This window comes from Centropristis striata, chromosome 20, assembly GCF_030273125.1.
Source record: "Centropristis striata isolate RG_2023a ecotype Rhode Island chromosome 20, C.striata_1.0, whole genome shotgun sequence".
Classification (NCBI taxonomy): domain Eukaryota; kingdom Metazoa; phylum Chordata; class Actinopteri; order Perciformes; family Serranidae; genus Centropristis; species Centropristis striata.
Genome location: NC_081536.1, coordinates 22,096,119 through 22,112,212, shown reverse-complemented (window position 1 = coordinate 22,112,212; position 16,094 = coordinate 22,096,119). Strand labels below are relative to the sequence as shown.

General features: G+C 41.3%; 1 protein-coding gene across 1 annotated transcript in view; it reads right to left on the bottom strand.

The window, feature by feature from the left end:
• Nucleotides 1-5,466: 5,466 nt before the first annotated feature.
• The window catches only part of LOC131993434 (sprouty-related, EVH1 domain-containing protein 2-like), a 28,068-nt gene continuing 17,440 nt past the window's right edge, over nt 5,467-16,094 (bottom strand). The window contains exons 5-6 of the mRNA XM_059359345.1: nt 10,303-10,461; nt 5,467-9,821 (exon numbers count right to left, since the gene is read on the bottom strand). Of these exons, the coding sequence (XP_059215328.1) occupies nt 9,036-9,821; nt 10,303-10,461 (945 nt within the window). The 3' untranslated portion in view covers nt 5,467-9,035. The remainder of the gene's footprint in view (nt 9,822-10,302; nt 10,462-16,094) is intronic.

The window sequence follows — 16,094 nt, the reverse complement described above, 5'->3', positions numbered from 1 at the left end:
TCTTCTGCAAATGCCTTTTTTTTTAACAGAGGGACTTTGCGGGGGATTCTTGTAAATAGATTAGCTTCACACAGACGTCTTCTAACTGTCACAGCACTTACAGGTAACTCCAGACTATCTTTGATCATCCTGGAGCTGATCATTGGCTGAGCCTTTGCCATTCTGGTTATTCTTCCATCCATTTTGACGGTTGTCTTCCGTTTTCTGCCACGTGTCTCTGGTTTTGCTCTCCATTTTAAAGCATTGGAGATCATTTTAGCTGAACAGCCTATAATTGTTTGCATCTCTTTATAAGTTTTCCCCTCTCCAACCAACTTTTTAATCAAAGTACGCTATTCTTCTGAACAGTGTCTTGAATGACCCATTTTCCTCAGGCTTTCAAAGAGAAATGCATGTTCAACAAGTGCTGGCTTCACAAATCTTAGGTCAGTCTGACTAACGGTCAGCGAGATATGCCGTAGACACATACACACACACACACACACACACACACACACACACACACACACACAACATAGACGCTTCTTGCTTTTATAGATAGATGTAGTTCACAGTAAGGCTGAGGTTTATCTATCTTATAATAGATTTAATTAATAATTAATCTTATTCATTTAGTCTAGATTCCAATCAATATGGGATTTATGAGACGGATACCATGTTAGCGGGGGAAAAAAACTACCTTTTTTTATGTTTTTTAATTAATTTTAATATTTATGTCTCTTTTTTACTGAGGAAAAAACAAAAGAAGACTGGAGCTACATAACTAGGTAGCCTAATGTCTACTTAAAAATATAGTGCAAAAGATAAATAAATTCATATATATTTGACCAATTTAGAAGTTTTATTGCATTTTGTTCCTGAAATTCAACCTGGATATGTTTGGGTCAAATGTTTTCCAATCCTAAAAAGTTTCCAACAACACATACTGGAAACCGAAACTGGATTATGTGATCTAATCCAATTTAAGAATTATTTCAAACAACCCATTTCCAAGGACTGATTCAATTCTAGAGTCAAAATCTGGGCCCCATGTTATACTGCTGAAAGCTGCAGTAAATAAATTGGGATTGTTTTGTCAGTCAGAAATTGTTATGAAACACAAAATATCATGCAAAGCCTGTAATGACATGCTCCACTTGCTGACATGCAGCCAGTTAACTGAGGTTGTGAGTCATCTTTGGGCTGAGGGGAAACAAATTGATTCAAATAAAAAAAAGGAAAAGTTCACTGATAAACATCAGCAAAATCACAAAGCGAACTGCCAACTGATTTCTGATGCTGCTGCTGCTTCTGTGCAGCCTTTATGTTGGATCTTAACTTCTTGCTCATTCACTTTTTACTTTTCAGGGAAAAATAACTTATTTGTCCTTCACATCAATACTTATATTCATGAACAATAATAACAATTTGAAAAAAAACTTTGCTACCCTTGCAAACTTTAGATAGATGTTTATTTCAGAGAGAGGGAGTCATAAAATCAACAAACTAACTCTTGGTTACAATGGCTGCTATTCACCAGAAGTTACATGATTTCTCTTTAAATTTCTCTTCTATAAGTGGCTGATACTTTATCACTGTATAATACTACTATTTTATTGAGTTATTGATTGATCTTTTTAATGACGCAAATGTTTTATCTCAAAACAGGCTTTCGCTGTGGAAATCTTGTTACTCATCTTAAATTAACCATCACAATTTCCTTGACCTTAATGTGGCATCATTAAATGTTCCTTTTTTTGTCCAAACAGCAGTTAAAATCCCAATATATTCAGTTTTACACAACATAAGACAAAACAAGCAGTTCATTCTCACATTTAAAAACCTAGAATCATAATATGCTCAACATTTTTGCTTGGGAAACGACTCGAGAATGCTTGCTGATTCATTTTTTGTCACTTTCCTACTGGTCTGTGGTAGCAACTCTAGTGTTTTTCAGGGAGCTGGATGAGTTGATGGATAGAAGTAGTGTGCCTCCAGAGGAGAGGATGGAGGTACGGAGGTGAGCGAGGCTCGGGCACAGAGGAGGAGGAGGAGGAGAAGAGCTGTGCACACACAGAGACCAGAAGGAGGAAGAGGAAATGGAACAGTGGCAGAGGACTGGCGCCACCAAAGGAAGAGGCTCTCTTTCCGTGCCTGAAATAAAGATCTCACCCAGACTCTTCCGGCCTTGTTCCATTTTAATCCCTCGACTCTTGCCACTTCCCTCTTAACCCTGAACTGTCACCTCTGAAGCACCGTTTGAAGTTTCCTCCCTATCAGGGCACAAACAGACGCATCACCGTGTCTCAACAGAGGAAACTTACTAAAATACTTTGATGCCGTTTTAAAGGTTCCTAGCCAGCTCGCTAACTCAGAATGCAGCACTTTATATGCACATGATTTGGTTTGTTTTGTAAAAAATAAGTGTCATCAAATTTTAATTAAGTGAAGAGGTAAAAAGGAAACACCAAAGTAATGCTTACGTATTTTGTACATCCTTGTCATTTGCAGATGCTTTCAAAATTTCCAGCGTTAATTGCTGAAAGAAATGCACAAATTCATATTTTACATACACAAATTCACAACTTTAAGAGATTTTCTAAACCTGTAGAGCAGCATATAATCTAGCAATTAATATTCAGATAAAGGTCTTGTTTGACACTAAAAATACTCTTTTAGTTCTCAATATTTGATCATGTAAATCGTGTATATGCATCAGTAGTTGGACACAGGAACAAGTATTTACTAATAATACTTCCACTTTTGGTGCTTCAGTACATTTCACTGCTGAAACATTTCCTTGTAATTAACTTTTTTGAGGACTTTTATGACAGAAAGTACTTTTTGACACTTTATTTGTGGTACATTTCTGGATAAACAACATTGGTTTTTTAAATTGCTTTTGCACAATCCTTTACCAGCTGAAACATTTTCCACAGGGTGGGAGTAGAGAGATGTTTTCCTCTGCAGTTTATCTCAGGTGCAGGTTTTGATCTCAGTCAGGCAATGCTTAAACAATTATCCAGCTCCTTGTAAGCTTTATTTCTGCAACATCCCTGCTTAGTGTGTTTATCAGCTCGTTTAGATCTGACTTAGAAACACAACAGACTGAAATGCTGCAAAATGAATGCTCACTCGGTGCAAACAGAGAACAAAAACTTTAGGAGGAAACCATCAAATCTGCCTGTCTTTGGACATGAGACCACAGCACTGGTGCGGGACAAGCCACCCATTCCTGTAAACTTCACTGGGAAGAAAGCGCCGGTGCTCCGTGCACCCAGAGAGGGGCCACGCTGACCCCATTACACGAGCAGATATCTTAAATGTTTGCACATGTGGACTGTGATGCTGTTTGCAGCCGTTGAGCTGCTTAGCAGGCCCCCAAAAGCCCTGAGGGACCATCTTTTTCTTCTCTTTTCTCTCTCCCTCCCCCTCCCCTCTCGCGCTCCATCATTATCGCCCACATGCTTTTCCAGAGACATCCTGAGTGAAACAGCTCGACGTCCTCGATGGCTATCACATGTTCCTGCTGAGGAGGGAGGCAGCCGGAGAAAGACATCTGTACGAGGCTGAGCTTATTTTCTTTGTGCTTGCTTTCATTAAAGACTTCACAAAGAGTTTTGCGCATCTAATTATGAAAGTTTTTTAAAACGTAAAAAGCAACTTCAGGCCTTAACTGACATTTTCCATCTTTCAGATCTTTTCACAAAGGACAAAACACATCTATTTATGTCTCTCTAAAGATTCTGCATTTGTTAAAAAAAAACCCCAACTATTTAAAGTTACATGTGGCTTTAAACTATGAGTTTGTCCTTGTTCTAAACATACTTTCAATAAATCATTTTAAATACTGAGTACCTAATGACTATTTGTTGTCCCAAAACACAATCCATAAAGTTAAAACAACTGTCTTCTTGGATTCTCTTTGCCACAGGAAATTATGTTTAGCTTTGTGAAATTTGGATGAAAGATCTTTTCTTGGAGGTTAATCTTTGTGACTCTGTGACCTCCTGACCTTTCCTTCATCACCACCAGCAGGTCAACTATTCATTTTTACCAATACATTTCCAAAACTAGTTTATGACCAAATATCTGCAAAATGACATTCATATCACCTTGTGTTTTGATGATAATGTTAAACTAAGATGGTGAACATCAGCATTTTGGTATTGTGATTTTGAGCATACATTGTCTTTTCACTCTTAGTATGTCCTCCAGCTGCCCTTACAAAGTATGAACTGCTGCATGCAATATGCATACTACTGGGACATACTACTTCCCTTAAACTTTGACCCTCTGGCTAAACGTTTGCTGTGCAGAGGCTTTTGAGTAAGAATAGACAGAAAGGCTTAATGGCTTGCATACTGCAAACTGCAACTGGAATGTAGCAGGACATCCTGGTACATTTGGCATACTTCATTTGACATACTATATACTGAGACATACTAAAGTGAACATGCTCACAGTAAGAACCCTAACAAGCATGTTGATGTTAGCATTTAGCTTAAAGCATCATTGTCCTTAAGCCCAGCCTCACAGAGGGGCCAGCATTAGTATAGAGACCATATACTATAAAGATGGATGGCCCAACAGCTCTCTAAAAGTGTAGCCAAGACATCTCGATTGCCCCCTGGTGGCTGGCTGTAGTAAAGCTCATTAACCCTGGCCCCTCCATGTTAGCGGATGGGATGGAAACAACAACTACTACACATCAAACAAATGTTTCCTAAAGGTGTTTTTTTTTGTCATTTTAGGTAGTTATTATCATGCTGATGTTTGTTCAATTTTTCGTCATGATTGACAATTTACATTGTACTGGATGGGAACCTGACACTGCGACTCACTAGTGCACAGACTTTGGCTCCAAATGACTTCACTAATATAAGATGGCAGCGCCTGTATCCAGCATTTTCTGGCTTCACTGTTGCACAGTGGGAGGAAGTGATGAGATGCAATGTCCATTCTTTATACAGTCTGCAGTATAAACTAGGGATGTTTAACTTGGTTTGCCTGTTGATTCCTTTTTTATGATTCAAAACATTAAGATTTTTATACATTTATTTTTTTAGTGTCTGAGACAAAGGTAAGCTTGTGTTATTATCGAAGTTATAACTAATGACACTGAATAAGTACAGTAGTGTTCAATATAATAGCAGTCCAATGTGACTAACCAGATTAATCCAGGTTTTTATTGTATTTTTTATTGCTATATGGCAAACAAAGTACCAGTACGTGCAGTAGATTCTCAGAAAGCCACTGCTATTATATTGAACACTACTGTACATGTATTGATACATTTATTGTCTTTTTATAATAATCCTACAATGCATTTTGTTAACTTAATGACCTGATTTAATGCACTGATAGAATACAAAAGTAAAACAAAAGGAATATGGAGGTACGTGATGATGCATGCATCAGAAAAGCTGCGGTTTGTTACAGTAGACGTTTCTAAAGAAATGCTAAATTAAGCAGCAGACTCGCGTATGGTTTCATTGTTTTCTCTCATTTTATTGGAGGCGGAAGGTAAGACACACATTTCACTTTAGTTTTCTCACAGACCTGGCCACCCTTCAGTATCTACAAAGTACTTCCTGTTCCTTCTCGAAAGCAAGAGCTACATCCATCGTACATGTTAGAAACAGTTATTTAAAAAACAAAATAGAAATAAAAATGTACAACATACACTTGATATATATAATATAATTTTTGCTCTTTTTTTTTTACAGAGGTAAAAATACTAAGCGTAAAAAATGGGTCTAATTCATTACAGGGAGTCGTTTCATTAATTTTTTTATCAATTTAAATACACAAGGAGATAAAGAGGATGCGTTCAGGCACTTTGTAAATGGCTCTGACATGTGAGAACAGACGAAACGGAGAAGAAAAAGTTTAAACACACACACAAACACACACTCTTTCCAATCTGATTGTTCCCGTCCCTCATCGAAGGATCTGATTATACTGGAGAGGTGTTTTATGTGACAGCATATTCAGCTGATCCCAGTAGCTTTGGATGGTGGAGCAGGAGAGGGGAAAGGGATGTGGGATAAACACACACACACACACACACACACACACTCACACCCACCCACCAAGGACGAACAAACTGGTACACAGGACAGGATGTATGAAACAGACACAACCAGGGAGGGAAAAAGGACATCCTCAGGCATTCTGTATTTCAACTACAGTAAGTGACATTTCCTTGGCAAAACAATCAGGGGTGGATGTTTGTTTCCAGCATTTCAGCTGTTTTTTCAGACTCCCGTTCTTTTCCAAAGGGACCTGACTGATGTCCTGCTTCTTTTTTGTTGTCGTTTAATTCTTAAAAGCTTATTGTGTTCCCAGTCACAGCCCCCTAATGCCGCCATCAACCAGGCTGAGACGAAGCAAAAAGCACCCAAGCCATTGTCAGTTAAGTGTAGGGCTGTCAGCGTGAGGGTGTTATTGACCGGTAGTGTCACTCACACAGCAGGTGACACGGGCAGGTTGGACGGCGTTTTTTGTTTTCCTCCAATACCTGAGTTGGTACATCAACACACACACTATGACCCTGAATAAACATACATTTTGTTCTTAGTGAAGCTTGTTACTCTTTCAGGACACGATGGTGGAGGAAAAAAAATAAGCTGTACAACTGAAGAATAGCGCCCACGAGTCACATGTTACTGAGGTTTCAGCAAGTTGTTTCACATATTAATTTTGTATTTATAGAAAAATACATATTTTGCCTTAAGGGAGTAGGTTGACATTTTTGTAAATACTTGTATTTGCTTTCTCGGTTAGAACTATTTGAATAGTGATTTCTGTGCATTATGTCAAAAGAAGGGCAAACCAATACAACGAGACATAACTACTTGTAAAGGTATATTTATTTAAACATAAACATGTCTTTTAAAAGATCTACATATTACAAAATAAACAAATAAAATAATACCCTTTAACATAAAACTTAATTTAAAGACCGTAGACCTTTCCATTTGTCTCTCTGAATCGCTCTGTCATAGTCTGCATGAAAGCAGGAGGGGGAGGAAAGCTCCAGGTTGTGTTTGCATGTTTGATGTGGTTCCAGTTGACTTCCATTAGACTACAAAGGTGGAGCAACTCCATCCCTGTCTTATATATGACTCTTTTTCTGTTGCTATTGTAGCTGACTGGGAATCTGCAGGTGGAACTTTCAGCTCCGTCATTTCATTTTTGCATGTCTCAATGTCACTGACTGTTTGTTGTGCTTATCGTAGCACATGTTGCTAATGGCATACTGTTTTTTTGGCAATTTGAGTATACATTCAAATTTAGAATATTTGTTGACAGCCCATTTTGTATTATCACAATTCAGCAATTTCTAACCAGTGGAGTTACTGCGTATTGTGAAGAAAAAGTCCTTGTTTTTTTTGCATTTCGGTCAGATTAAACAAATGAGATATAACATATCAGTTAGTGAGCTTTAGAGCTACCAGTAGGTGGATTGTGTTAACTTGTGTGATTGTGTTAAGCTAGCCGTTTCCCTCTGTTTACAGTGTTTATGCTAAACTAAGCTATCCACCTCACAGAGATGACCCTGGTGTCTAAAACGTGACAAGAAGGCAAAGACACATACTTCCTAAGTATCAAATTATTCCTCTTATAACTTTACATACAGGCTCATATTTTATAAATAGGTGTGAAATAAAACTTCCAAAAGTAATTAATATTGTTTTAGGGAAAAACTTGTTTTTATAATACTTTCAAAAAGTAAGGAGATTTGAATTCCTATATTTGTTTTTGGAACGTATGTTTTGGAGGGGATATTATGATTAGCACCATATTTAACTAATATAACTTGTTGAACCATCAGTTGGGACTTTAATGCTGCACACATGTGACTGGTGGGCTTGGTTTGAGGACTGGGCTTAAAGAGGGGAGCTGATTGTACATCGCAAGCAAACCGGAGTCCTTAGTTTACACACTTATTTTTTAGAGTTATTTTTCATACAAAAATAGTTAGTGGGGGGGGGGTTGGAGCTAGACTCCACATTTTAAGGCATAACGGGCACCAAGTTTTACAGTATCTCTGATTGACTGACTGCTGACTGAGGTTCTTCAGGGGATGAGGAAATCAGAGCCTTAAAATCTCACGCCACTTTTGAGTGTATGTTAAGTAAAATGAGCCAAAAAACTGACTGGAATTATAACTGGATGGGTTCCTGGTTTTAGGTGGTAGTTTAGGCACTGTTTGAAACAACGTGAAAGGAGCAGGGAGACGGGTGCTCGAGCATCGCCTCATTCAGTGAGTGAATCACAAACCCAGCACCCTTTTTGCTGGTAGATCAATTCAGTGAGAAAATAAATAGGATAAAAACATGAATCTTTGGGATAATAGAAGATTAACATGAGTACCACGTTTGTCTCAGTGAACAGAGAAGATGTCGGTGGTGGAGAGCTATGTAGACTATACACATGAACTTTACTATAAACTGCAGTACAGACAACAAAATGCCTCGGCGCACTTTGTAAGCATGCACATGTACCATCCACACACATACACACATACTCTCACACACACGCAAAGAGGTGTAGTGTCTGATTTCTCTTGTAGCTGGAGTTGAGCTGAGCGGGCCTGATATTGGAATAGAATATAAACAAAATGGCCACGCGTACATCAAAAGGAGAGAAAAAAAATAGAACAAAGAAACAATTCAAGTTCTTTGACGCCAAGTCAGTGTACAAAGTATAAAGTACCTGCATATGTGATACATGACATATAGGTCAGCTATAAAAAAAGGCCCCCTGAAAAAGAGTGCTCTCTCACTAGAAACAGAGCATGAAATGGCCACGTGGAGAGCTGAGAGAACTGTCTGCCGTAAGGGGGAGCTTATCTTCCCAGGCTGTTCAGAAAATGCACCAACTGTTTTTTTTTGGCTTATTTCAGTGTCTGGAATTTGTAGAGAATCCCAGAGAAACCAAGGCAAGAGAGTGAGCAGCCACTTGTCCCCCTGTGTATTTCCTCATCCTTCCCTTTCCCTGTGCTTGCGTTGGGTTTTTGTGTCGTTTTTCCTCCGAGAGGTTTCCGCTCAGCTCAGGGCTTTGTGTCGGCCCCCGCAGCAGCCACACCTGAGCCCCGCCCGGTGGCAAGCGTGGAGAGGTGGGTAGAGGCAGAGGCAGGGCGCCACCAGAGACAAGCCGAGCAGAGCTAACCAGCGTGAGCCGAGCCGGCCTCCCCCGCTGCCCTCGCCTCCTTCACAGGAGCATGGGTCAGAGTAGTCCCCCTCTGGGTCGGACATGCAGTGGTAGAGCATGGTGTCTGCCAGCCACATGCAGCTGACCCGCCGGATGCACGCCCGCACAGGGTCCGGCGCGTCGTGGCACCTGCCTCTCCGGTTTTCAGAGACATAAAAGGCCTCGCCACAGTGCTCACACTGAGCACGCTCCATCCCGTCCTCCTTCCGCCCCTTCCCACCATTGGTCGACGGTGAGGAGCTCGGGAGAAAGGAGCGGGGCTGGGACGAGACCACAGAGGAAAAGCACTGGCGGTACGAGCCGCCGTGGCCCTTATTGACCAAGGGTCCGAGGGCGGGGTCAGAGTCTGAGGGCGACAGGGACGGAGACAGGGGGTAGGTGTAGTCGTGCTTCTGCGCCTCCGTCTTGGCAAAATGGACGTAGGACTCAGACTCATCCATTTGGATGAACTTGTCACGCACGGTTGCGTGGCGGTAGTCCTCGTAGCCCGTGAGCCAGGATCGATCTGACTGACGTCCGTAGTGGCGCTCGGTAGTTCGCTCCCAGCTGCGCTCCCGGGGATTGATGCGGACGATTTCCTCGTCCTCCTGGAAGGTGACATGGCGGGGAAGCCGAGACGGCTGAAGAGAAAGACAGAAGGAAACGAAAAAAACGTTTGTTCAAACTTTTGTTTGTTTAGTTGAGGAATTTTAAAAAATGGCTTTGTATCATTGCAGTGTGGGTAGTATATGTTTAGCTTCCCTCAATGTTGCCCCAGTCCAAATTTTGCCGACTTTTTTTGCAGGCAATAGAGCAGCAACCTCCAGGCACTCGCACCATGGAGGGAAGCCAAACCCTGTTCTTCTTATGACTGCACAAATAATCAAAATCTTCTAAATCGCAATATAGACGAGTGCAATGTCCAAATAGTTGTTTAAGGTAAAGTATGCATCCAAATACCACCAACGTCATGAATCATATCTCAGTTGCAACATGAGTTAGAATAATCACAATTGGATTTTCTTGCAAATTATGCAGCAAAAGTTTCCCTCGTTTCAGAAAATGTTCAGGCTAAATAAATAGCTCAACAAAAATTATATAACCAGGCTCTCTTTGTCTCACCTGGTCCAAAAAGTAGTGGTCTGAGAGCCGGTAGGGGTCGTGGAGGTCGAAGCGATGTCCCAGCATGCACTTGTGTCTCTGCGGAAGGGGCGAGGACTCGAGCGGCTGCAGAGAGCTCTCCAGCTTTTGGGAGGAGTTGGATGAGCTGTCCGTGGTGTTCTGAGGGGACAAACAAACACAGGATGCTGGCTGAAAGCTGCGCTCTGATTGGATACAGCAAACAAATAGTTGGTTGCAAGAGGACGGCACGATTGGACAAACAAAAACAGGAAGCTGCGGCGCAGCTCTGATTGGGAAAACAGGAAGCGAGGGCTCTGTTTTTCGAGCCACTTGATCCACATTTGGATCTCTGTGTGTGAGTTTTATAAACAACATCTGCAACAGCCACTACGACAACATCATACTAATCCTTAAACCTCGAATTACAATTCAGCATGAGTCTACCCTTGTTATTATAAAGGGGATGGACAAAATATTAGAAACACCTCGATAGTCAAACTGCAACGTCGAAATTATCTGACAGTCAGTCTCTATAACATTTAGAGCAAAAATGAAACAGTATGACCTTCATAAAAGTGCAGCTTATCACACAACTGATGTATTAGACTGCATTTGTTTTAACTAAGTGCCAACCATACGCAAAATCAAAGGTCTGAAACAAAAAAAACATAGAATTTATATTGACAATTGGCCAATTGAGAATTTGACTAATTCTTTCAGCCCATAAACAAAAAAACATAACATAACTGTCACCTTCACCTGTTTATTCAATTTAATCTGGACAATAAAACTGATAAAAGATGAAGTTTTCATGCCTGAGAAAGCCAGTAATCTGCAAACAGTTTTTGCAGTATCGCCTTTTTTGGCCTCTTGAGTCTTCTCCCCCTCCTCTTCACCCCCAACAACCTGTCCTCCTTCCCTCAATCTCACTTTCTACACATTCCACCTTCCCTTCTCTCTTTTCCACCTCTGTGTGTGTGTGTGTGTGTGTGTGTGTGTGTGTGTGTGTGTGTGAACAGTATCCTGTCCCCTTTCCGCTAAAGGCTGTCAGGGCTCCTCTCCAACTCAAACCTTGGCCAGACACTAGACAGTGGAGCCGCTGCCGTGTAGCTGCTCAGACAGACAGATTTCAGACAGGCTTCAGGGTGTTTGCCTCTGTGGGGCATCACTGTGTAGCAGTCATCAAGATATTCAAGATGTGTTTGAGTCAATGAAAAGGGTGCAGGTGAAGAAGAGAAGAACTGAAGAACTGGTTTTATTTTGTTGGTTTGGAGTTGGTGCTGAACTGTTTCTCTTTCAGCATCTACGTAGATTTTCTTAATTGATCACATGCTGCACTCACAAAGCCTTTCTGAGCCTTTATGAGTCAACAAAGCCATATATCAATGGTAAACAAGCTTGTCCGCCCAAGAAAAGGCTTTGGCATGTGCGATAATGGCTACATTTTGTTTGTAAAGTTTATCTTTAGACAGAAGTTATGAGATTTCTGCGCTTCCTTTTTTCTGTGCTGATGAAAAAAAAAAAAAGCATCTGACAAGCACAAAATGGATAAGAAATTTGATTCCATGTATTCAAATGTTCCAAGATTTCTTCAGCTTTTACGGGAAAGACTAAAAGCCTCAGAGAGGGTTGGCTGCAGCTCAGCCGGTGGAGTAGCTTGGTGTTTTCAAACACATGTTGAAGTGTCCTTGAGCAAGACACTGAACCCCAGATCGCTTACAATGTACAGTATGCGTACGATGAAACCACAGCCATGCTTGTGGCTCTGTGAGGCTGCACTGTGCCTCACACCAGCATGGCAACATGCTCACCATGTCATTGCAAACATGTTTAGCATTTTCACCATCTTAGTTGAGCCTGTTAGCATGCTAACATTTGCTAAACAGCACTAAACACAAACTACAGCTGAGACTGATGGGAATGTTAGTTGTAGTTTTAAGTGCTGGAAATTTTATCCTGGTGGTGGTACTAGACGAAAAGTTAAGGGAACACTTAAGAGATTGCAATTTATCCTGAGGTGAACATACATTTCTTTACATAATTTCAGGGGGCATCCATCCAACGCTAATTGAGATATATCAGTAATTTCACTTTGTGCAGCTCTTTTCTTGTTTTGCGAAATGCTGTGTCTTTTTTTGGCTGTTTTACATCTCTTTGCACAACTTCTTGGTCAGTAAGTGTCTCTGCAAGTGACAACTTGCAGGTGGGACTCTTGACACTTTGGGCACCTGGACCTGTGCCCATTTAGTGAAAAGATGAATGCTGTTGGCAAAAATAAATGTAACTTAACAAAAGAATGCCCTGAAATGGTTGCATCTATCACTGGGAAGCTCTGATTTCAGATTTCCATATTACTTTCAAATTCAAAAGTCAAATTCGGTGTCATGATTGTCCAAACAAAACCAGTGTTTCCTCCCTTCATTAAACTGCTACAATCAATCCAAACTTTATTTCCTGCAGTGGTAACCTGCCTCACTGTGAGGTAACATATCACCAGGTAACAAACTTTTTCCCAAACTGACAAAACCTTCACCCCATGCGTCAAAATCCTGGCACTCCAGCAAGCCTCAAACCAACGCTATGTATTATTTGCCAGAGTTATATGACCCAGATCTGGTGTGTGTCTGTGTGTCTGTCTGCTGAAGCTATCCCCTATTATATCCTGCTCCCCACATGGATACCGCCATGCTGAGAATTTCCCCCAGCTTTCTTACAAAGCCCTCAGAGCAGCCGGCCAAAAATAACATAACATGCTGCCTCCGCTCCGGGGCCCCGCCCCCCTGGAGAAGACATTACCGGGGGGAGGAGCCGATTCGGTTTAAATCCAGTCCGACTCTGGCCTCCACGGCTGCAACTAATTCAAAACACAGACTTTCTGCTGCGAGCTCACAGAGGACAGGGAGACAGACAGGAGTTGAGGGGGAGAGTTTATATTTCTGGACATCCTCTCTCTATATATTCTGGCCCAAGGCTGGACAGAGGGCATTTCAAGTTATTTTCTGACACAAAACATGCCCCGACTCAAAGCTCGGGAGGATTCATCCTTCAACAGGCCTGTCTCGCTCTCCTGGGATGAGCCCAGAATTGCTTCAATAGCTCTCACTCCCCCTGTTGTGAATGAGCCAAAATAGAGACAGACAGAGGAGACGTGCTGAAGGGAGGGACAGAGGAAGGGTTGGGTTAAGTTTAGGTTTGGCGAACGAGGAATAATTTAGGGAAGTATGTCCATCCTAGCTCTCTCCCCCGTCCCCCCAAAGGCTGTAAATCTGCTGCAGCATTTCCCCCTGTCCACGACTGCCCGCCTCGCAAACTCTGCCGCCACCACTAACTTTAGGAAAGGTCATTAGCACAGGCTGAGAGGAACACAAGCAGCACTGAAGCATCAACTTTGTTAACCAAGAGTTGGTAACTTGCCATTTTAGTGTCATTGTTGTTGTTATGAAGTCTGATAGTTATACACACAAGATGAAGTCCCATAACAAAGAGGAGTGAAATAATGAGAAATTCTAACAACTTTGCAAAATGTCCACCATACTCCAAACACTTCTATAGTACATATTTGATTTTTAAAATGCTACTCAGTGCTCTTTGCTTTAACTACACCAGTGCAAATGCAAACTTAAAGGAAAACATCACATGCAAATTACCATTTGTATATCAATTAATCATCAGTCAAGTAAAGTTTTAAAGAGTTTTAAATAGTAAGGTTTTAACAAAAATGCATGTGTTTGGGAAGTTCTGAGCATATGACAGGAGAGGAAATGACCATAAGACTATATAAAATATGGATATTGTTTCTGTGACGTCACCCAGAGGTTTCTGAAGAGCTGAAACGAAGCTCAAAGCAGGTGGCTTCCCTGTTTCCAGTCATCGCTTTCTTGGACTCTTTCTAACTTGTGGCTAACTCAAAAAAACCTGCCAAAAAGTGGAGCGGGATGAGCTAAAGCAGGCGGAATGCTGCGGAGAGTAACCTGTAATGACATCCACCTGTCATTTAAAGCAGTCAGGCCCTAAATTATGCATAACTTCAAGCCTTAATATAAATTAAACAGAGGACTCCAGAAAAAAAATCAACCCCTTTGGACATTTTCACATGGGAAGAGACTCTTTTGGAGCCTGCCTCAAGTGGCAATGTGAGGAACTGCAACTTGTGGAAAACATGGCTTTTATTTACCTAAAGTCATCCAGAAAATTATAGGTTTCTGGATTTTTTTTTATTTACTCTTTTTTTTTTTTTACTGTGGAGGCATGTGAGAAAACAAAAAAGTTTTCCTCAAGATTTCAAGATAACACCGGGTGAACTACCAATATAGAAGTGGTCACTTTGTAGGTGAAGTACACTGCAAAAAAGCTACATTTTAGTAAGTATAACTGTCTCTAAAAAGTCTTGCAAGAAATCTCAACAAGCTGCTTTTACTTGTTCTATTGGCATATCTTTTTTTTTTTTTTTTTTTTTTTACAAGCAAAAACATTTATATTCAGTGTTTTTTTATTTATTTCATTTTGTTACTAAATGGCATTTTCCCATGTGCTTTTCTGGATTACAAATATAGACTACAGGCTGTTAATTATTTTCACATAGATGCAGAGATCTGCTGGCAAATAGCTGCAATCTTTGTCATGTGTTCACATGCAAATTTTAAATGCTGACATGATAAGAAGTTATTTCTCCAGTAAACTTATGTTGCTGCTAGTTATTGCTGCTTCAGGGCCATTAGAGTTAAAACACAGAAAAGAGTGAACCAGCCCTGTGCTGAAAAAGTCAAGATATTAGAAGAAGAAACTTTCCACTGAATTCAGTAGTTTAATGTGGAGGCTATCTACTGACACACACTTCTGAGTCTTGTTTTTGGTGAATATTGCAGCTTTTTAATCAACAAAACTAAAGAATTGCCTTTGATTTGTTGCACTGGAAGCTTGTACTTTCCTGAAAACCAAATGCTCCATTTCAGTGATTGCTCCACCCTCTGACAGCGCTGCAGCCTCCCCCTCCACCTCCACCCCTCCTCATGTGTTTGTATGTGTCTCTGTGGTGGCTGTACACTCCCAGCAGAGCACCTATTAGTCTTGGCCCTTACAGACAGCTCGAGTCAAAGATGAACCACGAGGCACTTCCTCTCGTAAATCACCGGCCCTGCACTAAGCTGGGAAACAGCTGCTCACTGCTAGTTTGGTGGCGGCTCTCTTTTTCAACTGGGAGGGTGGGTGAGAGAGGGGAGGAGAGGAGGGGAGGAGGGAGTCGCCAGGAGAGAGAGCGAGGTGGTGGGATACAGGAAGTGACCTTGTGACCCTGCCTGCTGCTCCTGGTGTCAGGTTACTGAGCGGGGGGAGGGGGTCCTTCATGCTAACTTAAGGTTGAGAGACCCTGACACACAACCAACACACACACACTTCATGTGCTGTGGCAGGTATATGTGACGGGGAGGGGACCTGAGTGAAGTGCAGAGCTGAAATACTTTCTGCCACATGGGTGAAACAAAGTATTGAGATTTCTTTGGATGCAGAAGACTCCTCTGGGGTTTTGGATGAATAGTTGATCAGTGTGTAGTAGTACTTCCACTTCAGGGATGAATTTTAATGCAGGGTTGCTGCATTACTTGTTTAGATCAAAGTGAAGGCCTTTTAAAACCTCAACAGAGAATTTAATATGTAATTTTCTGCTGCTAGGGTACAAGAGACAGAGCAATGTCATCATGCAGTTTCTCCAAGTTGGGATTCTTCGCTGTTCATAGTTTAGGAGGTTTTAATCAGGAGCTGAATTATCGGCAGAGGTCTCCTCCTCTCCGAGACCA